Raw genomic sequence first — 16,937 nt, forward strand, 5'->3', positions numbered from 1 at the left:
ATCTTCTGGCTTTTTTGGTTTTGGCCCTCAAGACTCAAATCAGTGCAAAAGTTATACCATACCGTACGGAAAAACGTATGGTAAAATAACTAATGGCAACTATTATTAAAAGGTTTTAAAGGCCGTGGTTTTATGTTTGTTGGATACAATGTGGGTTAGCACCTGAACATCCCTTTCAGACAGCTTCCTCTTGCTACCCCGGTAATCCTGTTGGATGTGGTTGGTCCTTATTGGTACTTCACAAAGACTTGCTGTCTTGTTCACAGATGCGCCAGCAAGACGTGCACCAACAATTTGTCCTCTTTTGAACTCTGGTATGTCACCTATAATGTTACTTTTGGTTCATGATTTTTAAACCATCATCTACAAGAGGTTTTTTACGAACCCTTGAAGAATCCTCTATTTCTACTGTGCAGCTAGCATACTGATGGATGTCATTTGGTATGGGTCCAATATCAGCAGAAAATTCTGAAAGTGATATGGGACAGGGGAAAGATCAGTCAATATGATACCTAGCTTTAAATAACACACTCAGTGTTTTTCTTAAGAATCGGTATCCCTGGGGTGCCTAAGTAAACAAAACTGTAATTCTTAAAAAAAAACAAAAAAAAAAACATTTTCTTCAAACGAGGGCTGGATATTCATCTACATATATTCTTTCCTGAAAACTGTTTATTTGAGTGAATAAAGTGCTTCCATTTATTCACAGTAAGCTTAGAATTCCAGTCTTTTGTCCAAAGGGTGAGCGCTAGCCAGCCGTGGTTAGCAATAGTTAATGCCACTCGATAGAAGTGCTAGTGGATCAGCTAGATGTTCATCCCATGTAGCTTTTTTTTAACACAGCAAACACAGACTACAGCTCGATATACTCACCTCTGAACGGCTAAGGAGCTAACGCTGAAGAAACTCCCTTATATCACTGTACTTCAGCAAAGTGGCTGGTAAAACTCATACATAAGGCGCACTGGATTAAAAGGCGCACGGTCAATTTTTGGGAAAAAATAAATTATTTTAAGTGCACCTTATAGTCTCAAAAATAAGGTAGCTTCAAATTAAAACCAGAATCATAATAAACTCATATCCAAAACTCCACAACCTTGCTACAACTGGACACTCCTAAAAAATGATAAAAAAAAATTTACCAAGCAATGAAAGATGACATCTATTACAAGAATTTCATCTGAAAAGCATGTTATTTGTTAATTTATACTACACAAGTACTGGGGACAGAAAGACAATGGGAGAAGGATAATGCGCTCACACACACAAGTGCAATATTTTGGACATTTAAAGGAAATTTTAATTCCCATGTTCAGCTGTTTCTCTCATTTCTAAGCTATAGAATAAGATGGCAAGAAGGAGGGCATAGCGGAAGTAATCGTTGACCAATCGACTAATTGGATAAAATATCGCCAGATTAGTCTAGTACCAAAATAATTAATATTTTCAGCCCTATTTCTCACCTAAATATGATACGAGTTCTTTCCAAGTCCTGCAAGTTGTGAGGTGGCACCTCCATGGGCTGAACTGATCAGCCTTGGGTGGTCCTGACCCTTGGTTGGTTCACCATCAGGGTTGCCCTTTCTTGGGGCACTTTAGGAGGGTGCTGACTACTGCATTCATGGACCACCCAACACCCGGCCGTCTAGACATCACAATTTTGCCACAGTAACCAGATAATCAATGTTATTCCCACTGTTTCAGTGGTTTTAATGTAATGGCAGTTTGACTTATAACACTACCTGCCTAAACACTCTCCATCAAAACTATATTTAAAGAGCCCAGTGTTTCTCCTGAGCAGGAAAACAGATGCAACCATGTCATTTTAACACACTACACCTGGACCAGGCCACTACGGTCACCAGAAGCAACAAAATATACACAGAGCTGCCAAATCCACACAGGAAGAGAAATCAATACACCCTCTGGCTCTTACTGAAGACATGCAAGGAGGAAGATAAGAGAACCACAGATGCTGTTTAAAAATAGTTTGCCCAGACTGGCAGGCAAGGAGTGCCGAGCAGACTTCTGGTGTCTTTAGCATCTCCACCATCAACACCACCATCAAAATATGGATCTGTAATCCTAGCAAAACCATCAGACATGCTGCGGGACTGGGGGCGGCATATGTATCAGTGTGTGTGTGTGTGGGTGTGTGTCCGAGACTACACTACACACTGGCATTGTGTTTGCAGATTGCAGTAAAGTGAAGATGTGAGACAAGCTGTTAAATATTCCAATATTGATGTTTAAGTTTTCCTGAAGGTTCAGCTGCAACCAGCTCTCTCTACCTCACTCTGCCTCCAGCCTTGGTGTGTCACATGATCGCAGTAATTTAGCAATGCAATTTTAGTTTGATTTTGTCAAACACAGTGAAGTAAAAACCACCACTTCCTGTAGTATGTGTGTGTGTGTGTGTGTGTATATATATATATATATATATATATATATATATATATATATATATATATATATATATATATATATATATATATATATATATATATATATATATCATTTTTTTTTATGAGCTACATGTACAGCTCTGGACAAAATTAAGAGACTTCAGTTTCTGAATCAGTTTCTTAGTTTTTGCTATTTATAGGTATATGTTTGAGAAAAATGAACATTGTTGTTTTAACTACAGACAACATTCCTCCTAAATTCCAAATAAAAATATTGCTACTTAGAGCTTTTATATGCAGAAAATGAGAAATGGCTGAAATAACAAAAAAAAAGATGCAAATAATGCAGACAAGACAAATTCATATTCATAAAGTTTTAAGAGTTATCAATATTTGGCGGAACCGTGGTTTTTAATTGCAGCTTTCATGCATCTTGGCATGTTCTCCTCCACCAGTCTTACAAACTGCTTTTGGATACTTTTAAACCTTTACTCCTGGTGCACAAATCCAAGCAGTACAGTTTGGTTTGATGGCTTGTGATCATCCATCTTCCTCTTGATTATATTCCAGAGGTTTTTAATTTGGGAAAAATGAAAAATATTCTCATTATTAAGTGGTCTCTTACTTTTTCCAGAGTTGTATATGTGACCTAATAAATTCATTAATTTATTCAATTTTATTTCTATAGCGCTTCTTACAACAAAAGTTGTCATAAAGCACCTTTACAGAAAAAACAGGTCCACGCCTCTTATGAGCGAACACCACAGAGGTGCCAATTATTGTAGTGAAAACAGTGGCAAGGGAATTCACATCTAATTCTAATTTCCACAGGTGCCTGAAACTACTGCACAGTGCTGTATATAAAGCCGCCCTTTATACCACCGCCCAGCTAAATTACGCAGGCCTCTTATAATTGTGGCACATTTTCTCTCCTCATTTGTCCTTGAATGCCCCCAGTCCCGCTGCCCTGACCCTCGAATGCACACACCCCCACACAGGCAAACATACAAACACATCCCCTCAAACTGGCTCATACTGGAGAACTACGCTGCTTCCGTTCCCAGTAACACCCTCGCTCTCTCTCACTTTCTATCTCTCACACTCACACAAATATCACACGTCTACGATTCCGCAGATCGTCTCAGTGTGCTCTTTCCAAGTGTGAAAAGGCTCCAGGTCGCAGTTCTGTGTGTGTGTGTGTGGGAGTGTGTGTATTGCTCTGTGCTGACGATGAGGAGCTTTAGTGTGAATGATGCACGATGGAGTTGTGTAACCGACTAGAAGGGGATTCACAGTCATTTCTCTGGAGTAAGGAGAAAGAAACAGTGATGTGTTATGTTTCTCTGATGAGACACACAGTAGGAAACATGTTAATCATTATATTATTTCATTTTGGATTAACTGATATCTGATTAAAAACGCCACAATGGTTGAATAGGCAGAGACAGAGATGCACCAAAATAAAGCTGTGTGTAGGCAAGAAATGCTAGAAATATGAAAAATATCACAATACAGAGGTTAGACTTTGATATATTGCGATGTTGTCAGCATGATGATATATTATTTTTTGACAAAGAGTGTTCACTGTTAAATATAAAAACATCAAATACATCATCATTTGCACAAATATAATAATTATAATATAATTTACTTTTTATCTAATCAGAAGAGTGGGATCTAAAAAAAACAAAATGAACCACTGTCTGCTATCAATCTTTATATGTAACCTATAATTAATTATAAAAAAATCTATATTGTTGTTTTAAGAATCGATTCAGCAAAACATATCAGGATCCTTTGATATATCAATATTTTCTTACACCCCTACACCGAAACGATTTTTTTTCCAAAAAGCTTTAGACTACTGTTTGACACTTTTTTCACTATTGCATAAATATGTTGGCCTACATTAATTTTAGTTCTGCCCTTCAACAAAAAACATGACTGTTTGCTAATTACTTAACCGTTTAAAAGTTTTCGGTCGAATAGTTTTGATTACTGAATATTTGGAATATTTAGATTTATTTAAAGAAAGAAAGACAATGGACAAAGACAGAACAGTAGAGAAAGAGGGAGAACATTCAAACTAAAATAACAGAAGGAAATCAGCCAGAGGAGACTGAAAAAAGGGACAACAGATTAGAAAATAGAGTACGTAATAAGCAAAAAAAGGAGTGAAATAAAATGAATGAAATAGAATGAGAGCAAGAGAGTGAAAAAAAAGAACAAAAGACAATACGAACGAGCACAAGAGCAAAAGTGTGAAAGAAAAAATGTGAATCACAGAAGAAACTAATAAATAAAAGACAAAGAGAATGAGAAAGGAAGTAAGAAAATGAAGAGAGGAAGACGAAGATACAAAAAGGAAACGAGTGTAAGAGAGACCTTATAGACAAGACAACAGCTCATCATACAATGTTAGAATTATTACAAGAATGTTTATTAGCATTATGCTAATTGCTGAGGTATAACAGTAGCTACTACAGGCTAAGAGTACACAAAAGTCATGTTTCAGTTCCCACCATAAAGGTCAGCGTTACAGCAACATTACTACGATACTGCTCCAGTGACCTGTAAAAGGTAGTGTTGCCATATATTACAGGTCAGTGGAGAATCACAGTCATTTTAAAACTTTTTACTAAGCTTTTTACTAATTTTTGGCCATTAAAATAGTCAATTATTACGTTTGTGTAAATGGTTCTTTCGCTCTCAGCTTGTCCAAAAAATGATTGACCTCCAGGGGTGGTTCAAAGTATGAATTACAGTTTCCAATAGTAGGGGGAGCCTAGGACCAAGAAATGACAATTGTAGAATAATGCTTCTTTAACTGGACGAGCGAGCATCACATTAAACACTCTCTCTAAAAATAAGGAAACTGATCTGCGATCAGTTGGTTTGCTCTTTATCTGATCATCACGAAGGTACTACCAGCATTTGTTTTTCTTGTGTATTACCAGCAGTAAAACCAGCAAACTCATGCATCGAACCATGATGTCCGTAACGAATACATGTCCCTTCGCACCAGTATTAGCTACATTAGCCTCATAGCTCTAAATTTAGACCACTAAACAGGTCTTGGCTGATCTCTTTTAGTTGGAGTAATGAAGAACACTGTGTATATGTATAATCGGATACTTCTTTGTTAAGGAACAAAAAATAAATATCTATTGAAAACTCACTAAAAGCCGAGCTGCGCTCTGACTTCACCTTACACACTGGCATAACGTGGGTAACACGCTAGTCTGCAGACTGTGTTTGGTGTGTGTCTTGACGCTGAAGAAAAGTTTTGTAAGCTGCAAAAAAATATATATATATATATATATATAAATTCACATCGTCTGTATAATAAAGTTAATCTGCCTTCATTCCTGCCTCAATTCTAACATATTCCTTCCAGTGTGCATGTGTGTGTGTATGTTTGAGGGCAGGGATTTTCTGAGCTACATTAACCTTGGCATATGTCGGACGAAGCTCTGTGGGCTTAAGTTAAAGAGGATGAAGTCTGCTGTAGACCTTTGGCCCATTTCGGAAGCAGACAGGCGAGAGCCGGGTCTCCGACTGCGACCCTGCAGTCAAACTACATCCCTCTGTTCTGTAAAGTGCACTGTCACTTTTAATAACTACGTACAACACAGCTAAACACCCATGAAAGAGAGATCATTGTCGCAGCGAGGCCTACAATTAACTTTCCTGAGAAGGCAAACATTGTGCCAGAAAACGCTTGCCTTGGGTTGGGTAACGTGACTCTATTAACACTGTGGAATTTGTCATCACTCTGCCATAATAATACTATGGCTGTATGACTCAGAGCCACCAGGATTTAGCAGCTTGTTTGTTTGTGTGATAAAGAGTGCGGTACTTCTGTATTTCTTGTATTACATGCCTTTACTTTTTGGGGTGTATGATGTAGACAACAAACATGTAATGTGTGAAACCACTGTTGGATACCTTGCTATTGTTGTGAAATTTAAGATTCTAATTTTTAGTTGCACTGATTTCCCAGGCTAAGAAGTAGTTTTGTTTGGGTGTTCACTGTGGACATCTACCTCACTCTACCGCAGCCAAGTTATGACGTGTGCAATTTAAATGTGCAGTTATTCTCAGCATTGTATTGATAGTGTATTGCTTGGGTGGTTATTGTGAAAACTCATATAGCAATACCAGTACATAACAATATGATTTAATTGCACCAACTAAGAGCTTAATACATATTAGTTACAAACTGTGCCCCACTAATAAACACTATGGTCTTTTCTTTCAAAATAAACACCAGCACAACCAAAATAGCTGTAAGCCGGACCAATTCCAATTCAACAAAATACCAAGCACACTAACAAAAAGCCTTTTGAGGCTAAACATAGTAGATACAGGGAAAAGTAGAGCCCTGTGAGGCTCTTTCATTTTATTTTTTTCTCATTTATAATTTTTCAGATTTGAAAAATTAAACTATTAAAAAATATAGTAGTATATCTGAAATTATTTTCTCAGTGCCATGCTTTTATCCATGTTATCTCAGCATCTCATAGAGTCTTTTTTTATTATTCAAACCTTTTTTAAAGAGCTTAAATTAATATAGGATCTTAAATAATTTCATAATTGTACATTGATATCTGGATATCCAATAGCGCTGTCAGGCATTACATTTCTTGCACATAATGTTTACCCCTTTCTTGCAATATTCTCTGATTTGAACCATGGAAAAGATTATACAGGTGTGAAAACACTCTGAAAATAAGGTTAAATAAATGCTTTATGGCTTTTACACCCAATCAGTGCAGTGGAAATGTTTGCACTAATGATATTCTTGCCAATAGGACAAACGCTAAACAATATTCATTCATTTCAACAAGTTACTTGTGCAACTAAACATTTTTTTAGAATAAAATATTAATAAATGTACTAAACAAATTAAACAATGGAACAAAATATTGTACCACAAATCTGTGCATGGATATAAACTGTGACCCTGAAAAAAAATATATAGAATACCACTATCATCACAATATGGATGTTTTTGAATTGTTTAAAAAAAAAAATATGAAGGTATCAATGTGTCTGATATGATATGGCACACCCCTACTGTGCACCTGAACTGAATGCCAAGCAGCTCTTAGACATAGATGTAGAAAAGTAACTTTTGTACTCAAACCATTCATTCTATATACTGCGCTATATCTAGAGATGAAAACCACTTCAGATTAAGTCTATCTAAACAGAAACAAAAGCCAATCTAATATGCTCTAAACAGCGATCAGCTCTTGATTTTTTTACAGTAATATAAATACTGAAGAATAAAATACAGCATGTACAGTGGGAGAAAAACATAGAAAAATGTAATCAATTCGCCGATTGTTTTTACTAAGGTCAGCAATCAGATACGCATATGATTTAGGACCATGTGTGAAAGTGTAAAATCGGATCGGACTTGAAAACATCTGTTTAACAAGAAACAAAAAAGCCACACTATTTCTAGCTGGTTATGCGAGCGTAGCAGGCATAGAATTAGCAGTAGGAATTAATAATCACGCTGTCTAAATCAAGGGTGGGAAACTCCAGTCCTGGAGGGCCAGATTCCAACAACATTTGGCAATTTTCCTGTCCAAACACACCTGATTCAATTCAGCAGTTAATAACTAGGTTCAGTCATTGGCTGTATCTGAAATTTAGGAAATGCTGCTGACTTGACTTGAATCATGCCAAGGTACCAAATCATTCCTGACTTTGCCAAGATATGGACAGATCACAGCTAGAAAACATTTGTGGCATCATCATTAGCTGTCAGCATGTTTGCTCAATAAAACAGAAGGCTACATTACTACACTTTGATTCAGACATTCATTCAGAGTGACTGATTCAGAATGTCCGAGCTGAGAAATCTGCATGATCTGTGCTAGATTTGAGGTTTTGGTTCCTCAACCCTGGTCTAATGGTGTGGTCTATTTGTCTAAGAATGAGCACCAGAGTCCCACAATAGCATTGTTAGTATTTATTTTAGTGATACAAAGTTATTAGGCACCATTTAATGCAACACAACATTATGTAAACATGTCCTCAGATAGAAGTTTGACAGTATTGTGTGTTTGATTGATTTAATACGACACAAATTGACAGACGTTCTATCAAATCAGTAAAATACTACTGCCTTTACCACTATTGATGTGCAGGGCAGCCATCTTGGATTCTAAACTCACAGTTGGTGAGATGCTCCCGACTTTCCAACTTGAAACTCAAAAGGTTGAATAGGTTTGACATCCAAGTTCAAATGCTACATAAGTGTAGAATCAGAGTTCAGACTAAGGCTGTGTCCCAAACTGCATTCTCCATATTCTATACTATATAAAACTTATATGTCAACTAGGCCTGTCACAAAAACTACATTATCGACTTATCGTTCAATAAATGGACATGACCTTAATCATTTTAATAATCGTGATATTGCCCTTTGTGTTGCACTTACAAAATGCATTTACATATATTGACTGTGGGGCTGCACCTTTAATAGGAAAAATGCCCTCTATTAACGCCCAAAACAAAGTTAAAGAAACATAGTAAAAGCCCAGCGCAGCTCTAGTTGCTTAACTTTATTGTCTTAGGTTCATGTTGCCTCAGCCATCCATTCATCATCAGCCTTGCTCTTTATGCCGGTTCAACGCGTGCCAGCTGGGGCAGACCGGGGCTGCAAGTCATGGAGTGGGGCAGACAAACGGTTCCCCTGCCTCCACACTTTGCAATGTGTGCGCATATATAGTACACACTGAAGAACCTACTGTAACCTACTTTTGTTCAAGGTGGAACTTTCAGTTTCCAAAATTAGCTGTTTAAACAGGAATGGAAAGTTTATTGTCTTTAAATGGGTTAATTCAATATAATGTTATTATTTTATTAGTGCCAAATTAGTGGTCTAAAAATGTCGTTTTATCGCAATAATTTCTAGGACAAAATTTCGTTTGCAAAAAATGTTATTGTGACAGGCCTAACATCAACACAAGAATCTGTATTATTGAGGCTATGGTGTTTTAGGCAAATACTGCAAGGATTGGTTCAAATCGTGTGAACTCCTGCAGATGCAAGAATATCTGTTCATGCTTATACAAAGTCAAATGTCAGTTTACAGATTTTTGATCGGCAGGCTTATCTATAGCTTATTTGAATAGCTAGGTAAATCGACACAGAAAAGGCTCAGACCAAAATGTGTCAATACTACAGAGTATCAAAAGGTCTAAAAAGGTATTTTTTTGATACTTTGCATGAAACGTGAATCATTAAAATTGTTCGACACACCGCTGTTTTGTCTCACTCTCATGCTTTTTCTCACTCAAACCCACTCGAGCAATATGCTTAGGGAAAAATATTTGTAGTTTAAGCAGTTCACGCAGACAGCAGTTGTTTTAGTTTTTAATGCTAATTGTTTGTTTGTTTCAACAAGATCCAAAAAGATGGAGAACCTCAAACTCGTACTGGTGCAGTTTGCAGGCCTGGCATGGAAATTGCAGCCTAGTCTTCTACAAAATATTTGATTCCTGTTACCCACTTTGCTACATCTACAATACACATTATGGTGCCAATTACATGACCAGATAAAATAGGTGGTTCAGTTATAGCAGAAAAATACGTTTACAAAACACACGCTAGGTCATCTGCTGGCTTCTATTCGCTCATCCAATCAATTGCCTGCACATGTCGGTTCATGAGAACTCTGGTGTAATCCTAAGAGTGGCAAGGACAAAGGGCACGGCTGCGTAATACTATTCCTCTTACTTGTGTCATCAGCCTTTAGAGGATCCTCTTGAGCAGCCAACTGTCGGGCAGCTTTAAAAAGCAGCGTTATTGTGCTCAATGTAAGTGAGCAGGTGAACAGGGACAGTGCATTGTAAAGCGTACAGTGGCGGCTTTATACATATACATACCACAACACAAGTCTCAGGATACAACACAGTACAATACAAAACAGAGGAACACATCTATGTGTAAAATTATCCAGACATCCCTGATCATTAACGAACGCAGCTGCTTGATAAATAGATCAAGCATAACATTATGACTAACCGTTATTTTTAACTTTTTTTACAGCTATACTGAACATATAGGAGCTCTGTAACATTTCTGTAATGACAGACTGTTTTCCTGCATACTTTATTATTTATTATTACAGAGTGGATCAGACACAGCAGAACACAGTGTCCACTCTCTAATGGTCACTCCTACTTAACTGCTTGTAAATTTAGATTTAAAGCAGGGAGACAGAAGCTCACAGGACACTGGCTACAGGACTCTATTAGTGGACTTTTCTCAGTCCAGCAGCAGATGTTCAGAGATGCTCTTGTTTCAACATAGTTCTGGGGGGTATGACCAAAAATATATATCACGCCATTTTTCAAGATTCTGACGATATATCACAGTATTTTTATTATTATTATTATTAAATAATAGTTTTGTGCATGACTGGGCTTTAATATAGGGTTGTGACTTACTCTACTGTCAGGAGTACATATAATATAAAACACTAAAGGTTTGTATGAAGTCTGAAGAACACAGTATATGAAGGAATCAGACTTCACTTCACAGCAGAAAAAACAGCTGAAGGATGTAAACAATAGACCTTAAAAACAGACACACCAGCAACTTTAAAATGTCTTCCTTTTCAAAACTAAATAATTTAAGTTTAATTTCAAAATGACAGTGATTCTTGAAGCCATTAGAGGCATTAAAGTATTTGAATAGCAGTTTATCAGTTATGGCTCTCTTGGTTTTCCACAAATACATTCAATTCAGTGTGCATTAAAAGCACCCCAAGCTACAGTATTAATATATTTAAAAGGGCTATAGTTACTGTTCTTGGGGATTTTTTGCACCTCATATCCAGTGTTCTATGGAGTTTTATCACTTGTGCTAAATAAATAATTCCACACTCAGGACTGATTCTGGAATAAGGGAAAGGTTTCAATCTGTCTGCTGTTGTTTTTCTATTTTACTTGGATAAAAACACTGACAGGGCCAGAGACAGCAGCAGGAGCTCTTTAGATAAAGTGCTGTTCTCCTTTCTCTCCTGCATGAGACAGAGCTGATCTACCATTACTGGCTAACTGGCTAACGTTGCTAGCAAGCTGTACCAGTATGCTTTTTTTGGTGGTGCTGTTCTACACAGTGTCCCACAGTGCCTCTGACGGTATGGCTGTACGTAAAAGAAAGCATACTGGAGGAGAAACTAAAACCGGTATACTGCCCGGCATTATTCCAACAAGCAATGTAATACATTCCCTGAAGAGCAGTCTGTTACTGCAGCAATCTAGGGATTACAAACTCTATTCCAACCTTACATTTCAGAAAAAATCTTGTGCAAACTGGCATCTACAAGGTGCTAATGTTGCTCTTGTGTGCGATCGGAGCAGAGTTGCTTGCTTTTACTCCATACAACCATCAACAAGCTTTGGGAGTCCATGACCCTGTGCCGTTTCTTCAGTTGTCCTTCCAGGACCCTCATATTTTGGTAGGTATTACCACTGCATACCAGGAACAGCCCACAAGTTCTCCCTGAAGTTTTGGAGATGTTCTGACCCAGTCATCTATCTATCATGAAAGTTTGATCCAATTTGCTAAATTATCTCATTCTTACCCATGCTTGCCCAATTCTTCTGCTTAGAAAAGATTAATACACTTCAAGAACTGACTATATTAACAAGATAATGCTATCCAATGATAATTTACTGCAATTGTTGATGATCATTCAATTCCTCTGCAATCGCACTCAAACGACCGGCAAAGCTTTTGATCTGAACCTCTGCAACTGTACTCCTATGAAAGCCAAAATGCTGAGCAAGCAGGCAGCAACAGGCAGGCAACTGATATGACTCTGTCATTCACTCACTTACACACACATACACACACACGCCCCAAAGCAGAATTCCTCATCTGGAATACACACATTTCTCAGCATGACTCGAAAACATCTCGTAGATTCAGTCCTTCTGTTCTTATCTAATCCCATCCCTCCCTCCACCCGAAGAGTGAAAGCGTAATTAACCTTGTTCTGGGCACCAGCCCAACTCTACAACCGAACACACGCACGCACACATGCATGCAGCATTACACAATCACGAATGCACCACGTTGCACACCCTCGAACTGAACAACACTTAGTGAACCACTAGAAAGAACCCCGATACAGGAGTGCAAGCAGTGTTACTATGATCCTTCGTCAAGGTCAAACCTGCTGAGGAGCAAAAGAGGAAAAATCTGAAAACAGAACATAATAGAATAAAGAAACAGTATTGAACAGAATATCAGAACAGAATATTGAATAGTATTAGAGTCTAGAAAACAATATATGACTAAGAAAATAATAGAATATATGAAGAAAACATTCTATTATGGTCAACGGAACAGAATAGACAAACTGAATATAGAACAGTAAGCCTGTTAAAATATTATACTATATTATACTACATATACATATATATATATATATACGTATATATATATATATATATATATATATATATATATATATATATATATATATATATATATATATATATATATATATATATATATATATATATATATATACGTATATATATATATACGTATATATATATATATATATATATATGTATATATATATATATATACGTATATATATATATATATATATATATATATATATATATATATATTGTATAAAACCAACAACTAGGCATGCAGACTGCTTCTACAAACATTAGTGAAAGATTAGGTCACTCTCAGGAGCTCAGTAAACTCCAGCACAATACAGCCCTAAGATGCCACCTGTGCAACAAGTCCAGTTGTGAAATTTTCTCACCAATAAATATTCCACAGCCAATTGTCAGTGCTATCATAATACAGTGCAAGTGACTTAAAATTACAGAGCCAGATCAGTGGATAGCGCACAGAGACTGTCAACTGTCAATCGCTACAGACCCCAAAACCAAATGTTTTGTGAGGGAAACGTCGTGTGAACAGGTCATTGTGTGACTGGCACAAACATTGGTGACCTTCATTCCTAACAACAAAAACAATCTCAAGGAAACAAAGTAGCTCAAGTATGAGCTCTAACCAATAACTTTTGAGGTGTAAATCAATTTTTTATAACAGAATACAACTAAATATAAGCAGAATAAAAAAATGACTGGCATTAAAATAAAGAACTAAATGCAGAACCCATTTTTGATCTACTCAAGAGAAAATAACTGGTTTAAAATGGTTTAGCTGGTCTACAAGCAGGTCCAACCTGACAAAAGCTAGACAACCAGTACGACCAGGCTTGGCCATGCTGGTTTGTAGGACTGCACAATATTAAATGGATAATTTAATACAATACATATTTTTTACACACATTTACAATGTATTAAATAATTCAGTCTGTGTATATTGGAGTAGAATAAACTATACTAGCCAGATATAACTGGCCTCTAGCCATGCGAAATAAGAAAATTCTGAATATGTTGTATCAAGCAAGTTCAAAGGCAATGATGTATTTGCCATGTGAATGTGACCATTGCAAACACGAACATTGTGATAGTGTTGCTGAAACTTCATAGATTGTGCAACCCTACTGTTTTTTGTAGCATGACCAGCCTAACCAATCTGGTTGACCAGCAGGATTTAAATCAAATCCAACATCCTATGCTGGCCAATAATAAATTTTGCCCTGGACCATAAACAAAAAATACAGTTTTGACCATCTGAAAGCACCTATAACCAGAACTGCCATGCGTGACCATGCTGGTTGACCAGCATGACCAAAATTAAATCCAACATACACTATGCTGATCAAGATCTGGTTAGTTTCTTTTTGTCAGAATGGTCAGCTTTTCAAACAATTTGGCCCGAAAAAGACCAGTTTAGACCTTTTGAAACCAACTACCAGCAAAACTGGTCTAAAGCAGATTTCAGAATACTGAAGCAGCCCAGTCCTCGCTTTAAAGCAGGCCTGCTGGGACACCAACAAGCCAAAGCAACAGGCTTTAATGTGCACTGTTGCTATTTAAACTCTGCTGTGTGCAAACGCTGCATCACACCTAATCCGATTCATGCAGCAAAAGCCTTCCTGGGGCCCCTGCACGACTGAAGCTGCTGTTTCAACCAGCAAACGGTGGGATTAATCTATATATACTTGGGGTGCTCCAATCCACACTCAAACACTCCCCAGAGGAGGAGAAAGGGGAGGAAGGGGGGGAGGAGAAAACAATTTAATGCAGCCATTCCGCAGAAATGATTACAGCAAGAATGACGTGACACAGATTACAGATTACAGGCACGAGGTCACGTGGGTGCGATCATGGGCTTCGTGCTGCTGCTGTCCTGGTAGAGGAGAAAGGCAGGCGCGTGCATGCGCGCGAGCGCTGCGCGTTTGTTGTAAGAGACTGTAGCTAGTCCCATTAGTGAGAGTTACCCACCTGAGGAGCAGGAGAAGAGGAACACGGCCAAGGCGAGCTTAGTAGCAGACCCCATGCTTAGTCCCAAGCCCAGCACGTCCCTTTACTGGAGTAACGTTAAATCCGTCAGTTTATAGTTAGATAGATGGTGTCTCTCCAGGCAATAGTCAAAAGGTTGTCAAACGCTGCTGAATGAAAACACCAACACGCAGAAAGAGCCAGAGCTTTTAGCAGGAGGATGGAAGGTGTTCCCCAGGATGAGCGGCTCCTCTCCAGTTAACATCCTTAGTTTTTTTTTTCTTTCTTAGAACCTCTTATTTATTCTTTCTTGGATTAGACAAAAGTGAAAATCTGAATGTAATGACCTTTTAATGAAAACTGACCAGATAAGATAGGTACGTTATCTAACTAGCTATTTTTCTCCTTTATGTAGGATACATTCTGACTGGAAAACATTTTGAACAAAAAAACAAGCGCTTTAAAACTGAGGTTCCACCATCAGAAATATTTCATAAATGTGTATCTTAGCTTGTTGAGATAAATAATAAAACAAAACCTTGCTAGCTAGAGGGCTAGCTAACCTAGGTTATCTATTTCAGTCAGTTGTTGAGTTGCAAGTTCATAAATGCACCTCAGAAATAGCAGGATCTGGTGTAACTACTGGTTAGCTAATGTAGTTAGCTAACTATTTAATCTATCTTAGCTAGATAATTAGCTTCTGTCCAAAATGAGAGCAACTTAGAGCAACAACTAACCTAGCTAAAGCTACCTAACAGTCAACAGCACACAAACTCTCTCAGTTTAATAATCTTGATAGAGTTCCTTAAATTTTCCCACCCGAGGAGGATAATGATGATGGTGATTATTATGATGAGGAGGAGGAAGGTGGTGGTGGTGGTTCTGGCCACACGGATAAATCAATATCATCCTTGTGTGAAAACCGAAGATTAAAAACAAAAACACGGCCAAAAAACACAGGTAACTAGCAATGTAGTTAGCTGGTTAGTTATGTCCCAAATCCTATAGGCTTGAATATCACACAAGAATGTCACCTCAGAAGTGTTTCGGTCTCAAAATCCTATAAATACTGCTTCAGACCGGTACAAATTCTCAGATCCGTACAGTCACCCGTTAAAACCCTTAAGGTTAGTTTCCAGAGTGCCTTTAGCCTTCAGGCAGGCTAACACCGCTCTCTCTCTCTCTTTCCACGCAGCCGAGGAAAAAGTACGTTATCAGCTGAAGCCAATCCGACCGGGCTCGTTCCGATCTCCTTCCACAAGCTGCTCCAAAACCTCCTCATAAACAGCTCCCACAAGTCCCCGTCCTCACACACCACTGTCTTCTGGGATTATTTCACACTTTCGGCCGCCAACCTGCTGCAAATAACGTCGAGAGACTTTCCCCTCCTCCTTCTCAATCCCAGAGCGCTGGCTGGCTCTCTCCTCATTCAGAGAGAAAACTACACTGGATTCAAGATGGCGTTCAGCACGGATTGTTTTTGTTTTTTTCCCGTCTCTCAGCTCCTCCTCGACTTGGATTTTTTTCCCGCCCGTTTTCCATCAGGCCCCGCCCACTGCGCTGAGATTGGTTCCTGCTCAATACTGACAACAGTATGATTGATTACTATACAATCATAAAGTCATAAAGAACAAAATGTACAGTGAACCTCTGCTGGTGCAGGTGGACACACACACAATTCCCCATGGAATACAAATAGGATATGATTTAAAGTGCTAAACGTTATTTGCTGGTAGCTGACTTTGTGAGACTTATCTGATCTTTGATGGTAGAAAAGCTGGTAATCAAGGTGAAAACATTCCATATACTGGTAGATAAATTACATTTGATTTCGACCATGCTTTGTCATGCTGGTCTACCACCTTGGTTATGCTGTTTGACCACTTGGTTATGCTGGTCAAGCAGTTTGGTCAAGCTTGTTCATTCTGGTTGTCTAGAGGTTTAGATTGACTAGCTTGACCAAATTGATCCGGCCAAGTTCTTTTTTAAGTAGGGTATGGATGGAGGATATGGCCAAAATCACAATATATTTATTTTATATTTTTATTTTATAAAAGCCACAAAAAATGTTTCAACCTGTCCACAATGGATGCCTGTATCTACATCTTTTTGCCAATTC

The 16,937-nt window shown here is 37.9% G+C and overlaps 1 protein-coding gene across 2 annotated transcripts in view; it reads right to left on the reverse strand.

The window, feature by feature from the left end:
• acvr2ab (activin A receptor type 2Ab) overlaps positions 1-16,295 on the reverse strand; it is a 63,430-nt gene extending 47,135 nt beyond the window's left edge. The window contains exon 1 of one of the 2 annotated variants that reach the window (XM_007257547.4): positions 14,822-16,295. In XM_007257547.4, coding sequence (XP_007257609.1) covers positions 14,822-14,876 — 55 coding nt within the window. In that variant the 5' untranslated portion in view covers positions 14,877-16,295. The remainder of the gene's footprint in view (positions 1-14,821) is intronic. The other variant, XM_007257548.4, reaches the window with a different exon arrangement.
• Between the last annotated feature and the right edge of the window lie 642 nt (positions 16,296-16,937).

This window comes from Astyanax mexicanus, chromosome 5 (genome assembly GCF_023375975.1).
Source record: "Astyanax mexicanus isolate ESR-SI-001 chromosome 5, AstMex3_surface, whole genome shotgun sequence".
Lineage (NCBI taxonomy): Eukaryota > Metazoa > Chordata > Actinopteri > Characiformes > Acestrorhamphidae > Astyanax > Astyanax mexicanus.